Below are 22,825 nucleotides of genomic sequence, written 5' to 3'. Positions count from 1 at the left end.
GTGAGGTTTGGCAGGGCTCTGGGCAACCTGATCTAGCTGGGGATGTCCCTACTGACTGCAGAGGGGTTTGGACTAGATCACTTTTGGAGGTCCCTTCCAATTCAGACTATTGTATGATTCTGTGATATTAGAAATACTTAAATTTTTGCTAACTAATTCTGCACTCCCTTCCCTGCAGCTGTCCCCTGCACAGACAGTGTTATATTCCTACCTGCAGTTTCTTGTGCTTGCCTCCTTTCTGCTTTGTGCCAAGAAGTTCTTGTGCTTCTCAAGGTGCATAAGCTTTCTCAAGGCACAGATTTCAATAGGGAAGCAGCTCTGTGCTAAGAACCAAGGACACAATAACTAGGTTCTGAATAAATTTTCTTTTTCATATCTGCTTCTCTGAATTCTCTGTCTTAACATTTCCCTTACAGGATGAACCAACTACTGGAATGGACCCTCAATCCCGGCGCCTCCTGTGGGACTCTATTGTCAGTGTGCTCAGAGACAGACGAGCTGTGGTTCTAACCTCACACAGGTAACAATGGTTAGAGTTCAGAATCCCAGAGTAGAGAAGGTTAATCTCCTGGCTTTTATCTCAAATGTCTCTTCTTTGTTTTGAAAGTATGGAAGAATGTGAAGCCCTGTGTACTCGTTTAGCCATCATGGTAAAGGGTACCTTCAAATGCCTGGGCACAATTCAGCAGCTAAAGTACAAGTAAGTAGAATATTTTAATGGGAAAACTTAGTGTGTTCTATAGGGACCATTCTTAATACAGCAATCTACTCTGAAGAGTTGTTGTTTAAATACACAGACCCATTTCTGGGTGCAACGCTGGTATAGACAATGTGAACAGATCTCATTTCAACTCTGTTATGCTACATAATTTTTCTGCAGGGCACAGGTCTTATGCATTATCTTTCTGATACTGTTATTGTTTTCATAGCTGCAGAAAATTAATTTCCTTCCTGAATAATGAACCTATGTCTTCATTCTAATTCCACATGTGCCTCCCAGATTTGGAGATGGCTACATTGTCACTCTGAAAATCAAAGCTCCAAAGTCTGGGCTGCCTCCAGATCCTACTGCCACTGAGGAATTCATACGTGTGAACTTCCCAGGGAGTTTACAGAGAGAGAGACACTACAACATGCTGCAGTATCAGATTTGCTCCTCATCTCTTGCTAAGATTTTTCGGTTAATAATCTCCAATAAGGAAAACTTGCATATTGAAGAATATTCTGTGTCTCAAACAACTTTAGATCAGGTGAGTAAAAATAAAACACCCATGAGAAAGCCTGTCTGTCAACAATCAGGCAATGCAATGGCAATATGTCCAAACAACTGAAGGACCAAATTCTCCAGAGTAGAGAATTACCTTGCACATTTTCCCAGGCAGAATTCCCAAACTTTTCATCAAGGCGGATCAGATATGAAATCTGTAACTAATTACCTGTGCCATTTGAAAGCTGCTAAGACAGTGTTTCCCCGATGACAATTCACATAAGCCATTCCTTCAGGAGCAACAGTCTGAGTGAGGTCAGCCACTCAGAATGAGGCTTGATCAGTTGGGAGTAAGGTTAACTGTAAACTGGATGCTGTTGTTTCGGGGATGATGTGATATCTGGTTAAATGGTTACATATCTCTGTCATGCACTTTTTGTGCAGGAGCAATTAGACACACAAAACCCAGAAAGTCCACTGGGACTGTTGGCAACGCCCATGAGTTAGAGGGTATTAGCCTTATCTGCCTGCTTTCCTAAGTAGCTGGGGGTCCACGCATGCAAAGCTGTCTTTCATGGGAATGTTGGAGAGACATTCCTGGCTGCCTTACAGCTTCCTCTGAAATATTCTGTCTCTTCTTTCCCACCACAACCAAATTCACATTGTGCAAGCTATGCAAAGCTTGCTGAACCATCTCCTTCTTAAGGAAAAACAGGATTTCAGTTACAAGTGCATTCAAAAGAAGGAAGTTGCAAGGAAGTTTATCAAAATAAAGAAGGAATACAGTGTCTCAGATCACGTCTGTAGATTCCTCCTTCTGTCTCCTCCCTGCAGAGAGGCCAAGAGGGTGCAAATGTACAGAGATATTCCACTAACCCATACTAGTTGATGAGATAGTGACAGAATTCTTTCCTCACACAGGTTTTTGTGAACTTTGCTAAGCAGCAGATGGAGGATGAGGAAATTCCTTTGCATCCCCGTGCAGCTGGAGCCAGCCGAGAAGCAAAGGTGTTCCCTGCTTCTCATCAGCAGGCAGTTGCATAGACTGGCACTTGGTGTGCACTGTGCAAACACATGCCATACAAGAGCAGTACAAGGGTAAAACAAAGGTTCCCATGCTCAGTATCATACTGATTTCTTTGCACCTTTCTGAGCACTATGCTCCTAACGACAACAGCTCTAGCGACAGCCAACTTCTGCTCTACAGGAACAATACACGCTCAAAGCACCAAAGGAAAGGCAGGTCCTTGGTATAGAACAAAATATTCCTTTAACAAACGTCATCGCACGTCACAAGAAGAGAAGTCTCATTCTTCCTTGTTGACATGTAAAGAGCATTGAAGACAGTTTCTCTGTCAGGTTTTTTCAGGCTCGTTGGCTTTTCTTCTTTAACTTTGAAGTCAGCTGCTGCCAGTCAGCAGAGAGGTCCCAAGGCAAAGCATGTTGCTCAGCTTGCAAGCAGATTCCTGCCATCCTGAGTGCAGGAGACTACCAAGGTCACAACATCAGTGCTGGCTGATTGGGTTAGTGCTGGGAGACTGCTTCACTGTCTCACCAGCTGCCAGTAAAAACAGACATTGTCTCAGCCAGAAGGGGAAGAATTAATTCAGATCTCAGACCCAGGCAAGAAATGTGTTTTTTTTTCTTTGAGAAACCCCACAAAACAAAACAAAACAAAAAACCCTAATGAAAATTGTCTCATCTTCACATTTCTCAAATAGAAGCAGAATGCCATAATGGAGATGAAAATCGAAAGGGAATATGTCCAAATTTGCCTGGTGGCCTGGAAAGAGATATCTTTGTTAATAAACAAGATCAGATTTTTTCCTCTCTTCTGTGACTGGACCTGCAGTGGGTGCATAGTGTGAATAGGATATGCGGTAGCTTCATTCTCAGAAGGAAAATTTCCACCTGCTTTAACTCTACCCTGCACTCAGTGGAAAATGATTTCACATTTAGCTCTTTTCTCTTGTTCCCAATTAAAATAGTAGAAAATTAACAATTCTGAAAACAATTCATAAGGATATATTGCTTCAGTTATCTACCAGATGCAATAATTGCTAAGAAATCTTCTCCAAGATATGTTATACAGAAATAAAACTGGGGCATGTATTTTTCCTTTGTTAGGTTTGTTTTCTTCAATTAGTCTACATTTAAAAGAAAAAAGAATATACACACAAGGACATTCTTGCTTTTAACTGTACAAAACATCATGAAACTTCAGCAACCAGCTGTAGTCTTCTTTTGCCATAATTATTTCAAATGATCTCAAAATACAGTCTAGACTTTATTGCCTATTTCACCCTTAGGAATAGTTGCAACATGTTTTCTATACATGCATTTTAGATAAATAAATTAAAGATTAAACAAAACAGTATCTATGCATTCTCTGTGTGTTCTAAAGTGGCTTCTTTAAAAGCGTGGGCTTTCTTATTAGATTTGCTCAAAACCCAACTAAGTCCCACTGAACATCTTGTGAGTGAGAAAACACAGGAAGTCCAAAATGTAGCTGATTTTAGTCCCTGGCACTGTAACTAGGAAGGGACCTAGCATTCTGAGGACTAGCAGTGGCTTCATGTATTTACAAAATGTATTAAAAATTATTCAGAAAATGCTGGCATGCTGAGAGCAAATGCCAGGTAAAAAGTCCTTCTCGTATCATACGGACTTGTCTCTGCCACTGCTGCATGAGATACACCTCTGGTGTCCTGGGTGCCCGCCCAATAGGGGTGGACACAGGAAACGGCGTATTTCTACCCATAAATCCTGCGCCCTATAAAGACATCTGCAAAGTCATTCTCTTGCTCTTTCTTCCCTCTCTGCTCCCATGGGAGATGTCCTCTCTTATCGGGTAATGCCGGGGGAGTATCCTCAAGGCCTCTTAGGCCTGACTAGGCCTAATGCCAGGAGGAGAATGGAGGGAGGAGCAGTCTCAGACCTGGCCAGCCTGAGACTTGCCTAGCAGTGGGAGGGGGGAAGGAAGAGCCCTGAGGGTTTGGGTAGACCCTCAGGTGGGAGGAGGGAAGGATTGGGAAGTCTCTGGGTACTATGTAAGGGGCTGTGTATGCTTTAAGATGTTCTTTGCCACTATGCTGTGTAGGTTTTTTTCTGTAGTTTCACCAATCGCCTTTCCATTTAAACTTTCCATCACTCTCCAATCCGTTTGTGTGTGTCATTCTTTTGTCCCTTTCGGGGCAAGAGATGTTCTGGCTGGCCTCAAACCAGCACAGCAGATTTTTGGTAGCAGAGGATGGTTGCTGCGGAACTCTGCGAATTGGATTGGAGAAGTGTAGAGGTGGAAAAGTTGAAATGGTATCTGGGCGTTGTTGGTTTTGGTGGCTGGGCTCAAGGCTTTGTGCTGGCACGATCGTGTGAGCGTTTTGTGGGTTCTGAGGGGACGCCCTGGTGCATGGCAGTGGCGTAGAATCCCGTCTGCCCTTCCAAGCGGCAGCGGTGATTTTGTAGCCACTTGCTTCGGGGGAAAAGCTTAAGAATGCGGTGCCTGTCCCTTTCCCTTTTGCTCCCTGTGGCACCAGTGGCAAGCAGAGCGGCGCGGAGCCGAGGAAGGGGGAGGGACAGTCGGAAGCAGACCAGGGTCGGCTTGTCCCGCGGCGGTGGGGGCTGGCCGCAGCGGGAGGTGAGCGGTGGCTCCCGTAATCAAGAAGGCGAGTGGTGGCTCCAGTTCAAAGGCTGCTTCCGAGGGCCCAGGGAGCGACGGTAGCTTTGGCTGGAAAAGCTGCTCGTGTGGCCCGAGGGGTGGTGGCAGTTTTGATCTGTACCGCAGCTGCAGAGGTGACGGCGGCTCTCGCTGTTATCTCTCCCTTGACTTTCGGACGCGCTCCGAAAATGGCGCCTAGCACCTGGCTCCGCCTCTCTTCTCGGCGAGTTGCAGTGCAGCCACTCCCTCTCCGGGGGAGGGCTGTGTAGCCGGATGCCTCCATGCCTCGGCATGCGTGCGCTCAGGGGGAGCGGTGTGCCTGTGCGCGGTGTGCATCCGTATTAGCCTCAGGCTGTGGCTGGAAGTGGTCAGCACTGGGCTTGGGAAAGGTCCGTGCAGCTTTGGAAAGTCTCAGCGTGCTGTTGCCTGCAAGGGCTGGAAGGAGTCTAGTCGAGGAGCCTGATTGTTCTGACTCGATTGCCCCAAGGGGTGGAAACATGCCGCTTGAGTGGATGGAGATTGATGTTTGATTGAGAAGTTGTGAGGTTGTTTCCAGGTGGCCAGGATGCTCCATCGGATCCATGAAGAGTTCACCGTGCAGAAGAATGAACTCTGCGTCGCTGGGAGGTTTCACAGGATGAGGGAGAAGAGCTGGAATGAACTGTGACCTGAGCCCGAGGGACAGACCTTTCGGAAGGACGCCCAGGAGGACCTGGACTTTGCCAGACATGTCATCTAAGGACTGTTCTGATTTGATGATATGTTTTGAGTGCAGGAATTATGGGTATGAAATAAGGGGTGGAATGTGGCAGTTTAGGCTGGGTGCCCCCTGCCACTGCTGCATGAGATACACCTCTGGTGTCCTGGGTGCCCGCCCAATAGGGGTGGACACAGGAAACGGCGTACTTCTACCCATAAATCCTGTGCCCTATAAAGACATCTGCAGAGTCATTCTCTTAGTCTTTCTTCCCTCTCTGCTCCCATGGGAGATGTCCTCTCTTATCGGGTAATGCCGGGGGAGTATCCTCAAGGCCTCTTAGGCCTGACTAGGCCTAATGCCAGGAGGAGAATGGAGGGAGGAGCAGTCTCAGACCTGGCCAGCCTGAGACTTGCCTAGCAGTGGGAGGGGGGAAGGAAGAGCCCTGAGGGTTTGGGTAGACCCTCAGGTGGGAGGAGGGAAGGATTGGGAAGTCTCTGGGTACTATGTAAGGGACTGTGTATGCTTTAGGATGTTCTTTGCCACTATGCTGTGTAGTTTTTTTCTGTAGTTTCACCAATTGCCTTTCCATTTAAACTTTCCATCACTCTCCAATCCGTTTGTATGTGTCATTCTTTTGTCCCTTTTGGGGCAAGAGATGTTCTGGCTGGCCTCAAACCAGCACAGCAGGAAATATCACCAAAAGAAAGCTCCTCTAATCAGGTTTAAATGTAGCAACATTCTGCAACCTAAAATGCTATTGCTTCCCATACTAAATTGCAGCTGCAGCAGCATGCACCCAGTGCCTGCTCAGCTTGCAGTTCTTCGTCACAGGGCAGTTTTACTGAGTTAATTTGCTGATGAGAAAAAGATGTTTGAATTCTGCAAAAATGGTGAAAAAATAATTCCAAGCAGGAAACACTTAAGGAGTTCACTGGGTAAGACAGGAGGTTTGAACATTAAGTTATCAAGGTGGCTGCAGTTCTCAGCACTTTCAGTGAAATTAGCTGTACTTCATTCCAAACATCCAATGTTATGTATACAGGATATTAGAATATTTATATTCCAAACATCTGATATTCCAATACTCATATCTAATATGGATAAACCCTCTCCTATGGGTAACACTTCATAAACTTGAGGTTAGCAGGTTTCTAAATTTCTGTGACATTAACCTGCCCAATATCAGGGATGGTATCATGGTTTAAAATAGTATTTGCCTTTTTTTAACTTATAGCTTAATTTTATAGTTCTTAGGGAAATTACACCAAAAGCTGTTTCCTTTTTCGCAATACAACTCCTCTGTCACAGGTGTGCAGTATTTTGCTGCTCTAACAGTCACCAATTAATATTCTTGATGGCACAGACTTACTGGCACTCTGCTCATGGATGGAGCCGTTTATGGATGACAAGAGTTGGAGCTGGGCTGGGCACTAATTGAATGCCAGAAGCTCTCTATGAACCCCTCTGCCTTCCCAAAGGGCAGAGAAAGGGAACAAGGAAGAGACACTCATGGGGTGGGAAAAAAACTGAACCTGCTTTAGTGAAAATAATAAGAATAAACTGAAATAGATACCAAGAGCTACAAACCAACATGGAACCTGACCCCTGATGGCAATCAGTCACCATCACCACTGATGCTGTGGCAGAAGTCCCAGACTGGACTGAGCAGTAGTTGGGAATGAGATTCAGGAACTGGATTCTGGAATTCAGGAACTCATGGATCAGAATGAAAGGCAGAACTGACAGAGTTCTCCTCAAACACAGGACAATTGAAGAGGAGTGACCCCTGTGACCTCTCAGCTTCATACTGAATACATCTGTGGGATGGAATCCCTCAGTGGTGAGTCGAGGGTCACCTGCACTGCCTGCTTTTCCCCACAGGTGCCGCCTTTTCCTCTGCACCCCTACAACATGCAGCAATGCCCTTGGTCTGCACCCCAGCTCTTGGCACTGCCTAAAGCCATTGAGAATTGTCACTGCTGACAGCAGCCACTGTCTGTGAACAAGGCCTGAGCGGCAGAGAGTGCAGCTGCTGAGCAGGGACTGAGCTGAGAAGGGACAGGATCAGTGTTGCCTGAGCTCAAACCAGGACAATTTATAACAGAATATGCTCAACTACTGCCCAACAGAAGAGCTGCCAAAGCAATGATCTAAAGATTTCTCAGGCACCCTCTCAACACTTCTTAGGAATGCCATTGCACCCCTAGCCCAGTGGGACAGGGCTAAACATGTGGTTAAGGAGTGGGGCTTAGATTTCACCCAAAACTAAATGAAAAAAGGTAAAACAGACATACAAAGAAATGTCAAAACAAACCCTCTTCTCCACAAACAAAGCCAACACAGACTCTACCTGACAGTCACCTGTTGTTCCCATAACATGCTGAAAAAAACTTTGCTAGCTGTCAGAGGTTCTTCAAGTACTATCACCCTTTGGGACATAAATCAGTAGGAGACAGTTTAAGAAGGAGTAGGGCAGTGATGGTGCCCCGTACTTGGCACTGATGAGGCCACTTATGAGCTTGAATTCTAGGTTCAGTTCTGGGTCCACAGTACAAGACAGATATTGAGGTGCTGGACAGTGTCCAGAGAAGAGCACCGAGGCTTATGAAGGGTTTGGAGGGCATGTAACAGTGTGAGAGCTGAAATCACCTTCCCACACAATAACCAGGCTAGCTCAGTCTGGAAGCAAATGAAAGCTGTATTTACAAGCAAATCTACAATCTATGATGAAATGCAATGAATATGCACAAATAGACACTATTCACAACATTTACAGATATGTACAATCAACAGAAAAACACAACCAAGCCCCCTGGCTTCCCCTCGAGGGGCTGTGCTTCTTCCCCAAGGGGCCTTTCCTCAAGGAGCCTCCCCCCACTAGCCAGAAGGAATCGCCCCAGACTCCCTTGGCAGAAAGCAGAGAGTCAAGAAGCAGAGAAGCTGTTAGACTTATCTTGTCAAGGTCAGTGTGTTGTTTTCAGACAGAAAAGAAGCAGGCAGACAGAGAGAAGATGGACTGCAAGAGTACCTGACTGACCCACTGTCCCGTATCTTGTTTTGAGTACCGACTCCCAAACATCTCTCTCTCCCAATGGATGTGTTTAGAATAATCATTATTTTGTTTTCTTATACCAAACAGTGACTTATTTACATTCTGTTTGAACTTTGTGAAGAAAAATTAAAAAGACAGTCTCAAAACCATCACAGGGCATTATACAAGGAGGGGTTGAGGGAGCTGGGGGTGTTCAGTCAGGCAGAGAGGAGGCTCTCTGCAGCTACCAGAAAGGAGGTTGGAGTTGGGGTGGTGTTGGTCTCTTCTACCAAGCAACCAGTGATAGAATGAGAGGAAATGGTCTGAAGTTCAGGAAAAATATCTTTGCTGCAAGAGTGGTGAGGGGTTGGCACAGGCTGCCCAGGGAGGTGGTGGAGTCAACCCCCCTGGAGGTGTTCAAGAAGCTGTAGATGTGGTGCTTCAGGATATAGTTTAGTGGTCATGGTAGTTAGGTTATGGTTGGACTTGATGACTTTGAAGGTTTTTTCCAACCTTAATTGATTCAATGATTCTGTTCTGTGGCCCTGGGAAAGTCATGTGGGAGATTAAAGTTGTGCATTCGTTTGCTTAACTGAGAAGCAATTTAATCAAGAGCCTTAGAGCACACAGCCAAAGGAGAAATGGCAGTCAGAGCTTCACAGATGTCTCTGTGCAGCTGACAGTGCCATGGCCCCACTGCTCTGGCTGTGTACAGCTCTTTGCCATGCAGAGCACCGAAATTCAAACCAAATTCCCACTGGGAATTCCCTTGGGAGTACCTTATTTTTGTTACGGACCAGGAGAGGAAACTGAGTGGACTGTGAAAGGCCACCAATGCTTAGCACAGTGGCATTTCCTTGCTGCCTTCTGGCTGGAAGGGAAGGGTAGCCTGAATTTCATCTCTGAGAGCAATGCAATTTGCCTCTCAAATCAGTGGGGAGCTATTTGCTGATAACGAGGCATTTTTTCCTTGTGGGTAGACAGAGAGTGGCTCAGTTTATGACTCTCCCTACAACTCTTTGCAGGGAGGTTGGAGTGAGGAGGGGGCAGCCTCTGCTCCTTGGTGGAAGAGACAGGAGCAGAAGAAATGGTTCCAAGCTGCAGGGGAAGTTCAGGCTGGATGCTAGGGAATATTTCTTCCCAGAGAGGGTTCTCAGACATTGGAATGGTCTGCCCAGGGCAGAGCTGAAGTCACCGTCACTGGAGATGTTTAAGCACTGTGTGGAGCTGGTGCTTAGGGACATGGTTTAATGTTGACCATGCAATGCTGGGGGGAGGGTTGGACTGGATGAGCTTGGAGGTCTTTTCCAACTGGATGTTTTCTGTGATTCTGTGAATATCTTTACTTCAGAGGCTGTTCTCTGAACTCATTAAGGGTCTGATTCTGAGATAAAAAAAATATGTCTATGATAAATTGGTGGGTTCTCTAAGAAGAAGTTCTTTCAGTTAAAGGAAGTCTTGGCTGCATTCACCAAGTAGCCCCTACCATAGACTGCAGATTTAAAGACGTGAACAAAGATTTCAAGATTTAAAGATGTAACAAAGGATTTCTGACCTGTGTTTTGATGAAATCATCCCCCGCCCACAACCTAATACCCAGGTGCATTTCTGGTCAGAACATAACAGAAAACCATGGGAAATTGGAATTAGAACTAATAAAGAGCATATGACAAGATTTGTGTGAGAGACAAAGAAAAATATTGGGGACAAATACCTGAAGGGAACCACCTAGCACCACATTCCCTGTTCAATTTGGTCTCTTTTGAGGAGAGAGTCTGAATGGGGCATGAAATTCCGGGCTAGCTCTTTCCCATCAGCACTTACAGCCATCTCTAAGCATCTGGGAAAAAATCGGTTTCTAAGATGCAGAGGCACTAATCAAAACATAGGAGGCTAACACATCAAGGGAACCTCCTAGCACCAAATTTCTTTTTCCATTTGGTGTATTTTGAGGAGAGAGACTAAATGGAGCTTGCAATTCTGGCCTAGCTCTTTCCTGTCACCAGTTACAGCCATGTCTAAGCAGGTGGAAAAAAGTTGCTTTACAAGCCGCACAGAGACAAAGAAAAGCATTGGGGGCTAACACATGAAGGGAACCTCCTAGCACCAAATTTCTTTTGCCATTTAGTGTATTTTGAGGAGAGAGACTAAATGGAGCTTGCAATTCTGGCCTAGCTCTTTCCTGTCACCAGTTACAGCCATGTCTAAGCAGGTGGAAAAAAGCTGCTTTACAAGCCGCACAGAGACAAAGAAAAGCATGGGGGCTAACACATCAAGGGAACATCCTAGCACCAAATTTCTTTTTCCATTTGGTGTATTTTGAGGAGAGAGACTAAATGGAGCTTGCAATTCTGGCCTAGCTCTTTCCTGTCACCAGTTACAGCCATGTCTTGGCATGTGGGAAATAAATGTGCTTTACAAGCCACACAGAGACAAAGAAAAGCATTGGGGGCTAACACATCAAGGGAACCTCCTAGCACCAAATTTCTTTTTCCATTTGGTGTACTTTGAGGAGAGAGACTAAATGGAGCTTGCAATTCTGGCCTAGCTCTTTCCTGTCACCAGTTACAGCCATGTCTATGCATGTGGAAAAAAGTTGCTTTACAAGCCGCACAGAGAGAAATAAAAGCATTGGGGGCTAACACAGGAAGGGAACCTCCTAGCACCAAATTTTTTTTGCCATTTGGTGTATTTTGAGGAGACAGACTAAATGGAGCTTGCAATTCTGGGCTAGCTCTTTCCTGTCACTACTTACAGCCATGTCTTGGCATGTGGGAAATAAATGTGCTTTACAAGCCGCAGAGAGACAAAGAAAAGCATGGGGGCTAACACATCAAGGGAACATCCTAGCACCAAATTTCTTTTGCCATTTAGTGTATTTTGAGGAGAGAGACTAAATGGAGCTTGCAATTCTGGCCTAGCTCTTTCCTGTCACCAGTTACAGCCATGTCTAAGCAGCTGGAAAAAAGTTGCTTTACAAGCCGCACAGAGACAAAGAAAAGCATGGGGGCTAACACATCAAGGGAACATCCTAGCACCAAATTTCTTTTGCCATTTAGTGTATTTTGAGGAGAGAGACTAAATGGAGCTTGCAGTTCTGGCCTAGCTCTTTCCTGTCACCAGTTCCATCTATGTCTAATGATGTTGAAAAAAGTTGCTTTACAAGGCACACAGAGACATCTTTGGAGCCTAATGTATTTGAAGATGTCTCTGCTGATTGCATGGAGGTCAGACTGGATGACCTTTGGTGGTTCCTTGCAGCCTGGACCATTCTATGTGTCTATGATTCTACTGAGCATCAGAAAGGAACTGCAGTCTCTGAAAGGAAATGAATCTGTTCTTCCGGACTCCTGACATAATGTAGATTGTACCAGTGGCCTCCAGGATGCTCAGGTGAACTTTGCTGTGCAGCAGTTTTGAGCTGGCATAGCAAATGCTGTGGGAACAAGCTGAAAGCATTGGGGGTGAAGACTTGCCAATGCCATCAGAGGAAAACACTGGAAGTTGTTTTTTCTGGACTTTTTTCCCCCCAGGAAATCTGCATGTATGTTTAGCCTTCCTGGTACCAGCTGTACTTGCAGGCCCTTTTCCTCCAAATAAAGTTAAGACTTTGACTGCCTTGGCCATCTCCATTCTCTCTGCCTGGTGCTTTCACTCCGTCACCTGTCTGCTTCCATTAATTTCAGCAGTTCAGACATTTCACGGGCCCACTCCCAGATCACGTCAAGTGGTAAAACTCTAGACCACGCTCCAAAAACATCATTGTAACTGGAGGATCTAACCCTTTGGGTTTACTTACCTATGCCAAGGGAAAACAGAAAAGATGTAAGTGAAGCAAAAAAAAAAAAAAAAAAAGGACTAAAAAAAGAAAGGGCTGGGAAAAAAAGTCGAAAATCTTGCTTATATAAAGGCTGTTAGAGTTACCTTGCATATCCTTTCCATAAGTGAAGCAATTGCAGCCAGAGAAGTTCATTATTAATGGTGATAAAAATACACCATTATTCCAATAATAAGTATCTGGATTAGTCCTACTGAAGCTAAATGGAGGCGTGAGTAATGTGGTTCAGTGCTGTGCTGATAGCCTACAAATGCCCCTTCTCAGCTAGGAAACTCAGCATCAAACCAGGTCAAGAGCTGACTGCTGCTCTCTGTTGAGCCATTTTACGTCCCTCTGAGCTGCTTGCCTCTTTTTGATGCTAGATGTGTGGTGGTGGCAAGCCGTGGTGGGAAGAGACTCCCACAAGTGTGGAGCTGAGCAGAAGGAAGCTGGTGGAGAAGAGGTTCCTGCCCCTTTCTGGTATGAATGTCAAGATGTATGATCATCTCATGAAGATACTGAACCATGTCAGACTGAGGACTGAACAAATCATAGAATCAAAGAATGGTTTGGGCTTGAAAGGACTTCAAGGATCACCTAGTTCCAATCCACTGCCATGGGCAGGGTTACCTCCTACTAAACCAGCCCCATCCAGCCTGGCTTTGAACACTTCCAGGGTTGGAGCCTCCATACTTCTCTGGCCACCCTATTCAAGTGCCTCACTGACCTCATGGTGAGGAATTTCTTCCTAATGTTAATCTAAATCTAACTTCTTCCAGTTTGAAGCCATTACCACTTGTCCTGTCACTACATTCCTTTATAAAAAAGTCTCTCTCCAAACAGGTTGGTCCTCACTCTTGCAAATAGGTGATTGACAAAGGTGTCTGGATGGGAAGGGGATGAGTCTCCTTTGATACAAGAGATCCCTGTAAAATCCAGTTTGGCAGACCCAGTGTGTCGGTGTGAGCTGAAATTCCCCCCCCCACCGACAATAACCAGGCTAGCCCAGTCTGGAAGCAAATGAAAAGCTGTATTTACAAGCAGAGTCTAAAATCTACAATGAAATGCAATGAATATGTACAAATATACAAAATTCACAACATTCACAAATATATACAATCAACAGAAAAAGCACAATCGATCTCCCTTTGCTTCCCCCCAAGGGGACCCTCCCAAAGGGGCCTCCCTCTCTCCCAGGAGCCTCCCCCCCCAGACCCCCCTGGACAGAGAAGCAGAGTTAGTTAAGCAGAAAGTTGTTAACTTAGCTGCCAAGGTCAGTGTGTTATCTTCAGCCAGAAGAGAAGAAGAAAACAGCAGCCAGACAGCCCAGCAACTGCCCCCACTGCCGAACGCAGAATGTGCAGAGTGCCTACTTTGTTTTGGGTAATAGTTCTTAAACATTTCTATCTATCCAATGGAAGTGTTTAGAACAATCGTTATTTTGCTTTCTTACACCCAATAGTGACTTATTTACATTCTTTCACTTTCTCTGTTCTGAACTTTGCAAGGAAAAATTAAAAAGACAGTTTCAAACCATCACACCCAGGTATGAAAAAAAAGGAGACAGCAGTTTCAGTGCCTCCTGACACAACCAAACCCCAATCTTTTTTCATCTCTCTAGGAAGTGCAGAAATGCGATGGCTGCAAAACCAAGGGGGAGTAGTGGCCTTTCCATGCCCACACACAGAAATTTTGTGACTCCCAAAATAGCCCTGAGAAGGGGTAAATGCACAGCTCCTCTCTCCAGCTCACGTTAAAACCTAGGCACACCTCCCACACGACTGCTCTCTGTCTCCTTCTGCCCTCTCCATCCTTGGCAATGCCCATTTCTGAACAAAATGCTGAAGAAAAGCACCAGGAGATCAGCCAGCAGTAAAGCACTGCCATCCCAGAGTGCTTAATTATCAGTATCTGTAGGATCAGCCAAGAGCCTGTAATAAGCTCTGAACTTCTGTGGCAGCGAAGTGTCCCTTTACACCCAGACTAAAGCAGCTTAGAGGACTGGGATGAGCTCTAGAAGTGGCACAGTGACTCACCCAGGGAGGAGACTTTTATCCTTCCATAAGACAAGGAGTCATCCATCAACAAAAGCTGACAGCTTTCTGGCACAGGAGCATTTACATCTCTAGGGAAGTGAAACTGCACTCTGACAAATGAGATGAGCAGCCAGGCTAGATCCTAGCTAAGGAAAGGGCAGGATATGTTGTGGGGAGGAAGATTAACTCTCTGGGTCCTGGATGACTTCATGGGGAGGTTGAGCAGGGAAGGTGATGTTTTCCATCAGGGGTGGCAGGCCTCTATCTCAGGTACTCCTGTGTGCTTTCTCTGAGGTCCTGCCACAGTCTGGTGGGAAGTCACCTGGATACAGGAACTGGGGAAGTGTTAAAAGGTCCTTTGGATGTGGTGCTTGGGGGATGTGGTTTAGGGGTGAAGCTCATAGAGTAGGGTTCTGGGTTGGACTTGGTGATCCTGAGGGTCTTTTCCAACCTGAATGTTTCTGTCATTGTGTGACCTTTTCTTTGAGTCTGAAGGTAAGTACCTTAGGCAATGCCTTCCATCTGCTCTCTTCACATGCATCTTCATCTGTTGCTCACATTCACATCCTCTTTCTCTCAGGGTCTGTTTTTCTCTGTCACATTGAGGGAAGAGATAGGAGCAACCTGCTCTTAACACCTTCATAGGAGAAATCTGCTGCTGCAGCTGCTTGTTTCAGGAGTACATCAGGAGAACATGTTAGGAGTGGGGGTCTCCACAGAGCCTCAACTGACAGAGCTCACCAGGGTGCAAGCCAAATTCACCATTGTGGGAGCCATGGCACTGCCCTTGGCTTCACTGAAGATGAAACTGGGAGGCTTGGCTGAGACACCTGAAGGCTGTGCAGCCATTCAGCAAGACCTGGACAGACTGAGAGCTGGGCAGAGAGGAACCTAATGAGGTTCAACAAGGATAAGTGCAGAGTCCTGCACCTGGGAAGGAAGAATAAACTGCACCAGTACAGGTTAGGAGGGGATCTGCTGGAGAGCAGCCCTGGGGAGAAGGACCTGGGAGTGCTGGTGGACAACAAGTTCTGCATGGGACAGCAATGTGCCCTTGTGGCCAAGAAGGCCAAGGGGATCCTGGGGTGCCTTCAGAGGAGTGTGTCCAGCAGATCCAGGGAGGTTCTCCTCCTCCTCCACTCTGCCCTGGTGAGACCTCACCTGGAATATTGCATCCAGTTCTGGGCTCCCCAGTTCAAGAAGGACAGGGATCTGCTGGAGAGAGTCCAAGGGAGAGCTACCAGGATGATGGAGTGTGGTGGTTTGAAATGTCTTTTTAATTTTTCCTTGCAAAATTTTTTGTCTTTTTAATTTTTCCTTGCAAAGTTCAGAACAGAGAAAGTGAAAGAATGTAAATAAGTCACTATTGGGTGTAAGAAGGCAAAATAACGATTGTTCTAAACACTTCCATTGGATAGATAGAAATGTTTAAGAACTATTACCCAAAACAAAGTAGGCACTCTGCACATTCTGCGTTCGGCAGTGGGGGCAGTTGCTGGGCTGTCTGGCTGCTGTTTCTTCTTCTCTTCTGGCTGAAGATAACACACTGACCTTGGCAGCTAAGTTAACAACTTTCTGCTTAACTAACTCTGCTTCTCTGTCCAGGGGGGTCTGGGGGGGAAGCTCCTGGGAGAGGGAGGCCCCTTTGGGAGGGTCCCCTTGGGGGGGAAGCAAAGGGAGATCGGTTGTGTTTTTCTGTTGATTGTATATATTTGTAAGTGTTGTGAATTTTGTATATTTGTACATATTCATTGCATTTCAACTGCTTGTAAATACAGCTTTTCATTTGCTTCCAGACTGAGCTAGCCTGGTTATTGTCGGTGGGGGGGGGGGAATTTCAGCTCACACCGACACACTTTTTATTTTTGGCGCCCAACGTGGGGCTCGATTGCTTGTATGATTTATTCCTGCTCAGATTAGGAAGCAAAATGAAGCTGTTTTGGATTTTGAGTAATTTTATTTCCTCTGTTATCAGTGTGATTGTCTACAGATGGGCTGTTTCCTGCATGATAGACAAGATTGTGAGATATGTGGCATATAAGTCGTTTCTTTGGGTTAAGAACAAGTTACTGAATGCTGTTGAATTCTGTTGTGGTCTTATTGGGCTTAGAAGATATGGTAACTCAACTATGAATCTGCTAGCAGACACATTTGAGTTTGTTACTCCTCTTACAACTACAGAGGGTCTTTGGAACCAGTGGTACCCTAGATATCTTGTGCTAGCCTTAATTTTGTTGTTTCTTGGAATAATCATATGGCTGCTGATAGCACTGTGTCAAGAAAGACATAAGGCTACTCACTCTTCCGACCTGCGTAGATGTAAGAGGAAACATAGAAAAGCTCAGAGAGGTTCGGAATTGGTTTCTGATTGATTACGGTGACCAGGAAATCACAGTTCAGGTTTGTGAGAAAGCTGCCGATAGTTTTGACTCAGAGCCAGCAGCAGTAGCTGCGGGACCTTTGCCAGAATCTGAGATAACAGACTCGGGTACACAGGCAGACATAGTTACACAGACAGACTCGGCGACACAGACAGACTCGATTACACAGGCAGAGAGGGGTACACGGGCAGACAGGGGTACACAAACAGACACAGTGCACAGAGAGAAATGGTGCAGCAGACATAGTTACACAGAGAGAAATGGTTGTGCAGACAGACATAGTTACACAGAGAGAAATGGTTGTGCAGACAGACATAGTTACACAGAGAGAAATGGTTGTGCAGGCAGACATAGTTACACAGAGAGAAATGGTTGTGCAGACAGACATAGTTACACAGAGAGAAATGGTTGTGCAGGCAGACATAGTTACACAGAGAGAAATGGTTGTGCAGGCAGACATAGTTACACAGAGAGAAATGGTTGTGCAGCAGACATGTTACACAGAGAGAATGGTTGTGCAGACAGACATAGTTACACAGAGAGAAATGGTTGTCCAGGCAGACATAGTTACACAGAGAGAAATGGCTGCGCAGACAGACATAGCTGTGCAGGCAGACGCCATTAACGAGGCACAGTCTCCTCCTCCTCCCTCTGCTGCCCAGACGGACGCAGCAGTGTCTGCAGGATCTCAAAGCACACCTCCTGCCAACCCTGCACAGACTCCCTCTGCTCCTGCTAACCCTGCACAAAATTCCTCTACTCCCTCCAACTCTGCTGTGAATGTGAAAGCCAATCCAGTAAATTTGGTGGCCACTGTAAGCAGAAAGCGTAAAGGAGCTGCAGGAGGAGATGCAGATGCTGCAGGAGATGGTGCAGATGGAGATGAGGGTCCTTCTACTCAGGGTCCCTCTGTTAAGAAAGATCCTTCTGGTGAGGAAGAGAAGGTTAGCCTTAAAACTCTGGCAGACCTCTTGAGACCCCACATGGATGATGGAGATGTAGACCCTGCTGAATTAGCAACTGCAGGCAGTGCCTCTGAACTCAAGGAAATTCAACGGAGGATTAAAATAGGATTATGGGGACAGCGACCTCAGGATGATGATGATGATGATGATGAGGATGACATACAGTCAGCTAATGCACCCAGACAGGAAATTAGACATGTGAGGAAGGATTACATCAGAGGAGATAATGAGCCAGTCCTGTCTTGGCTAGCCAGGTGTTTTGATATGGGAGCCCCAGCATTGGTGGTAGGCGACAAGTCGGCCTCTCAGTTGGGGATGCTCTCAAAGGATACAGGCATAGACAGGCACCTAGGCAAGTGCATTGGTAAAGTTTCTCTGTGGGCACGCCTCCTACTGGCAGTCTCGCTGAGGTACCCCAGCAGAGATGATTTACCATGGAACCCTAAGCCTTGGACCACAATAGCTGAGGGAATCAAGCGTCTGAGAGAATTTGCTGTGAGAGAAATAATATATGGAGATCATAAGACTCTGAATCCTGATGAAATTCCTGTTGGAACAGGCCTTGCCAAAAAGCTCATTAAGCTTGCTCCTCCTAATTATGCTACTATTCTGGCAAGCAGGATTGTGGCAAGAAATTATGGTGGAGCACCTCCTACTGTTGGCCATTTCACTGACCAAATGAGGCAGTTGGAGGATAGTCTTGCACGTACTTCTTTGGTTTCAGCCATTGAAACTCTGTCTGGAAAGATGGAGAATTGCATGAAAGAGCTGAAGGAGGAACTTAAAACCTCCATATCCAACTTGATGAAGGGGGATGATTCTGATTCCTCTTCCTCCAGATGGATACAAGTTTCAGCTGTTAGGAACAGACGTGCTCCAAGAAGGCCATTCCAGAATAGGTCAAACCAAAACAGACAGCAGAGGCAATCACGTGGCAGTATCTGGATAACTCTGCGTGATCAGTTTGGTGAGAACATGAACAGATGGGATGGTCAACCAACTTCTGATCTTTTCAAGAGGTTACGGGAGCTGCAGAGGGGCAGATCCCGAGGTAGCAATACCAGGAGGGTAGCTGTCGCTTCCTCAGTTTCCCAGAACAACTCTGATAGCTCCAACAGTGATCCTAATTCTGGTGCTGGACGTTGTGCCAGCTGTACATGTGGAGGTAATCCCCACCATTAGGGGTGCCCTGCCTTCCGCCAGGGGGAGGTAAGGGATAATGGAGATAACAGAATCTATTGGGATGTGTACATCCAGTGGCCTGGCACTTCAAAATTTCAGAAGTACAGGGCCTTGGTTGACACAGGAGCTCAGTGCACCATAATACCATCAAATTATCAAGGGGGAGAATCTATAACTATTCAGGGAGTCACTGGTGGATCTCAAGAGTTGTTTAAGATAGAGGTTGATATAAGTTTAACTGGGAAGCAGTGGAAGAAACATACTATTGTAACAGGTACCTAATGCACCTTGTATTTTGGGAATTGACTTTCTGAGAGAAGGGCGTTTTAAAGACCCTAAGGGTTACAAATGGGCTTTTGGAATAGCAACTGTAGAAATTGATGGAGGAAAATTGAAGTTGTCCATTAGACCTGAGCTTTCAGATGAATCTGCAGTTGTGGGACAACATGAGATAGAGGATGTAAAGCTGCCGGTTGCTTCTCAAACTGTGCATCACAGACAATACAGAACCAACCGTGACTCTTTGGTGTGTCGGTGTGAGCTGAAATTCCCCCCCCACCAACAATAACCAGGCTAGCTCAGTCTGGAAGCAAATGAAAAGCTGTATTTACAAGCAGAGTCTAAAATCTACAATGAAATGCAATGAATATGTACAAATATACAAAATTCACAACATTCACAAATATATACAATCAACAGAAAAAGCACAACCGATCTCCCTTTGCTTCCCCCCAAGGGGACCCTCCCAAAGGGGCCTCTCTCTCCCAGGAGCTTCCCCCCCAGACCCCCCTGGACAGAGAAGCAGAGTTAGTTAAGCAGAAAGTTGTTAACTTAGCTGCCAAGGTCAGTGTGTTATCTTCAGCCAGAAGAGAAGAAGAAACAGCAGCCAGACAGCCCAGCAACTGCCCCCACTGCCGAACGCAGAATGTGCAGAGTGCCTACTTTGTTTTGGGTAATAGTTCTTAAACATTTCTATCTATCCAATGGAAGTGTTTAGAACAATCGTTATTTTGCTTTCTTACACCCAATAGTGACTTATTTACATTCTTTCACTTTCTCTGTTCTGAACTTTGCAAGGAAAAATTAAAAAGACAGTTTCAAACCATCACAGTCCACCCCTTCTAAACAATTCCATTGGCTGCTACTATCATTTATCTAATCTAAAATAATATCTACAACAATAGGTGAATAAAGACCATAGTCCATTCCGGCTATCTCAGATGTAGATGATTCAAAAGAGTCAAATCACAGGAAAAACAGCAAACAGCTTGTTTCCTCGCAGATGGAGCGAAGGAAGGAACAGGGACTCTCAGGTGACTCAGGGCTCTCAGGGTTCGTGCACCGTAGATCTCATGAACTCTCCTCTTGGGCGCGATGCTGTATCTGCACAACACTCTGAATTTAACCTCTCTCAGCCAAAGTTAGATTTCTTTGTGGAATACACTGAATTTCACCATTTTCTTGCATCACCCAATAGGTGTGACCAGGACCTTCAGCAGAAACCACCCCTCGGACAGGTTTGGCCTCTCCTGAAGGAGAAAATACCCAAACAGTTTTGCCTAACAGATTCTTTTCTCTGATAACAGGAACTCTATCACCTTCTTCCTTTCGCAACAAATCTGATTGGGCAGGTCCAGCTCGATTCACTGAACCTCTACTATTCACCAACCAGGTTGCTTGTGCTAAATGTTTCTCCCAGTTTTTCAAAGATCCACCCCCCATGGCTTTGAGAGTGGTTTTCAGCAAACCGTTGTAGCGTTCGATCTTCCCTGCAGCTGGTGCATAGTAGGGAATGTGGAATATCCACTCGATGCCGTGCTCTTTGGCCCAGTTTTTTACAAGATTGTTCTTGAAATGAGTTCCGTTGTCTGACTCAATCCTCTCTGGAGTTCCGTGTCTCCACAGGATTTGTCTCTCCAGGCCAAGAATGGTGTTACGTGCAGTTGCATGAGGAACTGGATAAGTTTCCAGCCATCCAGTGCTTGCCTCTACCATAGTCAGCACATACTGCTTACCAGATGGAGAACGAGGTAGAGTGATGTAGTCAATCTGCCAGGCTTCACCATACTTGTACTTGGACCATCGGTCACCGTACCACAAGGGCTTGATCCGCTTTGCCTGCTTAATAGCAGCACAAATGTCACAGTCATGGATGACTTGTGTGATAGCATCCATGGAAATGTCAATGGATCTGTCACGAGCCCATCGGTAGGTTGCATCTCTGCCTTGATGTCCTGACGAGTCATGGGCCCACCGAGCTAAGAACAGCTCACCTCGGTGTTTCCAGTCAAGATCAGGATCAGGATCAGAGTTTGTGTCCACCTGGGAAACTCTTGCAGCTAGATCTGCCTGATGGTTGTGTTGTTGTTCCTCAGTAGCTTTGCTCTTAGGAATGTGAGCATCGATGTGTCTCACTTTCACTGGGATTCTCTCAATGCGAGCAGCAATGTCTTGCCACAGATCTGCAGCCCAGATTGGCTTTCCTTTCCTCTGCCAGCCATTCTTCTTCCAGTCTTTCAGCCAACCCCACAAGGCATTGGCTACCATCCACGAGTCGGTGTAGAGATAAAGCTTTGGCCATCTCTCACGTTCAGCTATGTTAAGAGCTAGCTGGACAGCTTTTACCTCTGCAAATTGACTGGATTCTCCTTCTCCATCTCTCGCTTCTGCAACTCTGCGCGTTGGACTCCACACTGCAGATTTCCATCTCCGCTTGTTCCCAACAAGACGACAGGAACCGTCTGTGAACAAAGCATATCTCTTTTCATCATCAGACAGATCACTGTAAGGAGGAGCTTCCTCAGCACGAGTTACTCTCTCCTCTGGAGGTTTAGCACAGCTTGTGCCTTCTGGCCAGTTTGTGATCACCTCCACCAAACCAGGCCTTTCGAGATTTCCCATTCGAGCTCTCTGTGTTATTAGAGCCATCCACTTAGACCAGGTAGCATCTGTTGCATGATGTGGTGAAGAACCTTTGCCTTTGAACATCCAATTCAGAACTGGCAATCTAGGAGCTAGAAGAAGTTGTGACTCAGTTCCAATCACTTCAGAAGCAGCTTTCACTCCTTCATAAGCAGCTAAAATCTCTTTCTCTGTTGGAGTGTAGTTTGCCTCTGAGCCTCTGTAGCCACGACCCCAGAAACCAAGAGGACGTCCTCGTGTCTCCCCTGGAGCTCTTTGCCATAAGCACCAGGTTGGACCATTGTCACTCGCGGCCGTGTACAGAATGTTCTTAATGTCTGGACCAGTTCGGACAGGTCCCAGACCCATCGCTTGGACTACCTCTCGCTTGATCTGGTCAAAGGCTGCTTGTTGCTCAGGACCCCATTGGAAACTGTTTCTCTTTCGAGTCACATCATAGAGAGGTTTCACAATCTGACTGTATCCAGGAATGTGCAGTCTCCAAAATCCCACTATGCCTAAGAAACGCAGAGTTTCTTTCTTGTTGATGGGATTTGCCATGGTGGAGACTCTGTTTATCACATCCATTGGGATGTGACGGCGACCATCTTGCCACCGCACTCCCAGAAACTGGATTTCTCTGGCAGGTCCTTTCACCTTGTCTCGCTTGATAGCGAAACCAGCTTGCAAGAGAATGTCAAGGATTTTGTTACCTTTCTCGAAGACTTCTTCAGCAGTCTCACCCCAGACGATGATGTCATCGATGAACTGAATGTGTTCTGGAGCTCCACCTTTCTCCAAAGCATCATGGATCACTGCATGGCAGATGGTTGAACTGTGAATCCACCCCTGGGGCAAACGATTGAATGTGTACTGAATGCCTCTCCAGGTGAAAGCAAACTGAGGCCTGCATTCCTCTGCTATGGGAATAGAGAAGAAAGCATTAG

At 46.0% G+C, this 22,825-nt stretch overlaps 1 protein-coding gene across 1 annotated transcript in view; it reads left to right on the top strand.

Moving 5' to 3' along the window:
- ABCA4 (ATP binding cassette subfamily A member 4) overlaps window positions 1–2,251 on the top strand; it is an 81,271-nt gene extending 79,020 nt beyond the window's left edge. Inside the window, exons 46-49 of the mRNA XM_054384345.1 lie at window positions 417–520; window positions 608–700; window positions 1,001–1,250; window positions 2,129–2,251. Of these exons, the coding sequence (XP_054240320.1) occupies window positions 417–520; window positions 608–700; window positions 1,001–1,250; window positions 2,129–2,251 (570 nt within the window). The remainder of the gene's footprint in view (window positions 1–416; window positions 521–607; window positions 701–1,000; window positions 1,251–2,128) is intronic.
- The last annotated feature ends 20,574 nt before the right edge of the window (window positions 2,252–22,825 follow it).

This window comes from Indicator indicator, chromosome 10 (assembly GCF_027791375.1).
Source record: "Indicator indicator isolate 239-I01 chromosome 10, UM_Iind_1.1, whole genome shotgun sequence".
Taxonomy (NCBI): Eukaryota; Metazoa; Chordata; class Aves; order Piciformes; family Indicatoridae; genus Indicator; species Indicator indicator.
The sequence above is the reverse complement of the archived record's forward strand: the minus strand, read 5'-3'. Positions and strand labels throughout refer to the sequence as shown.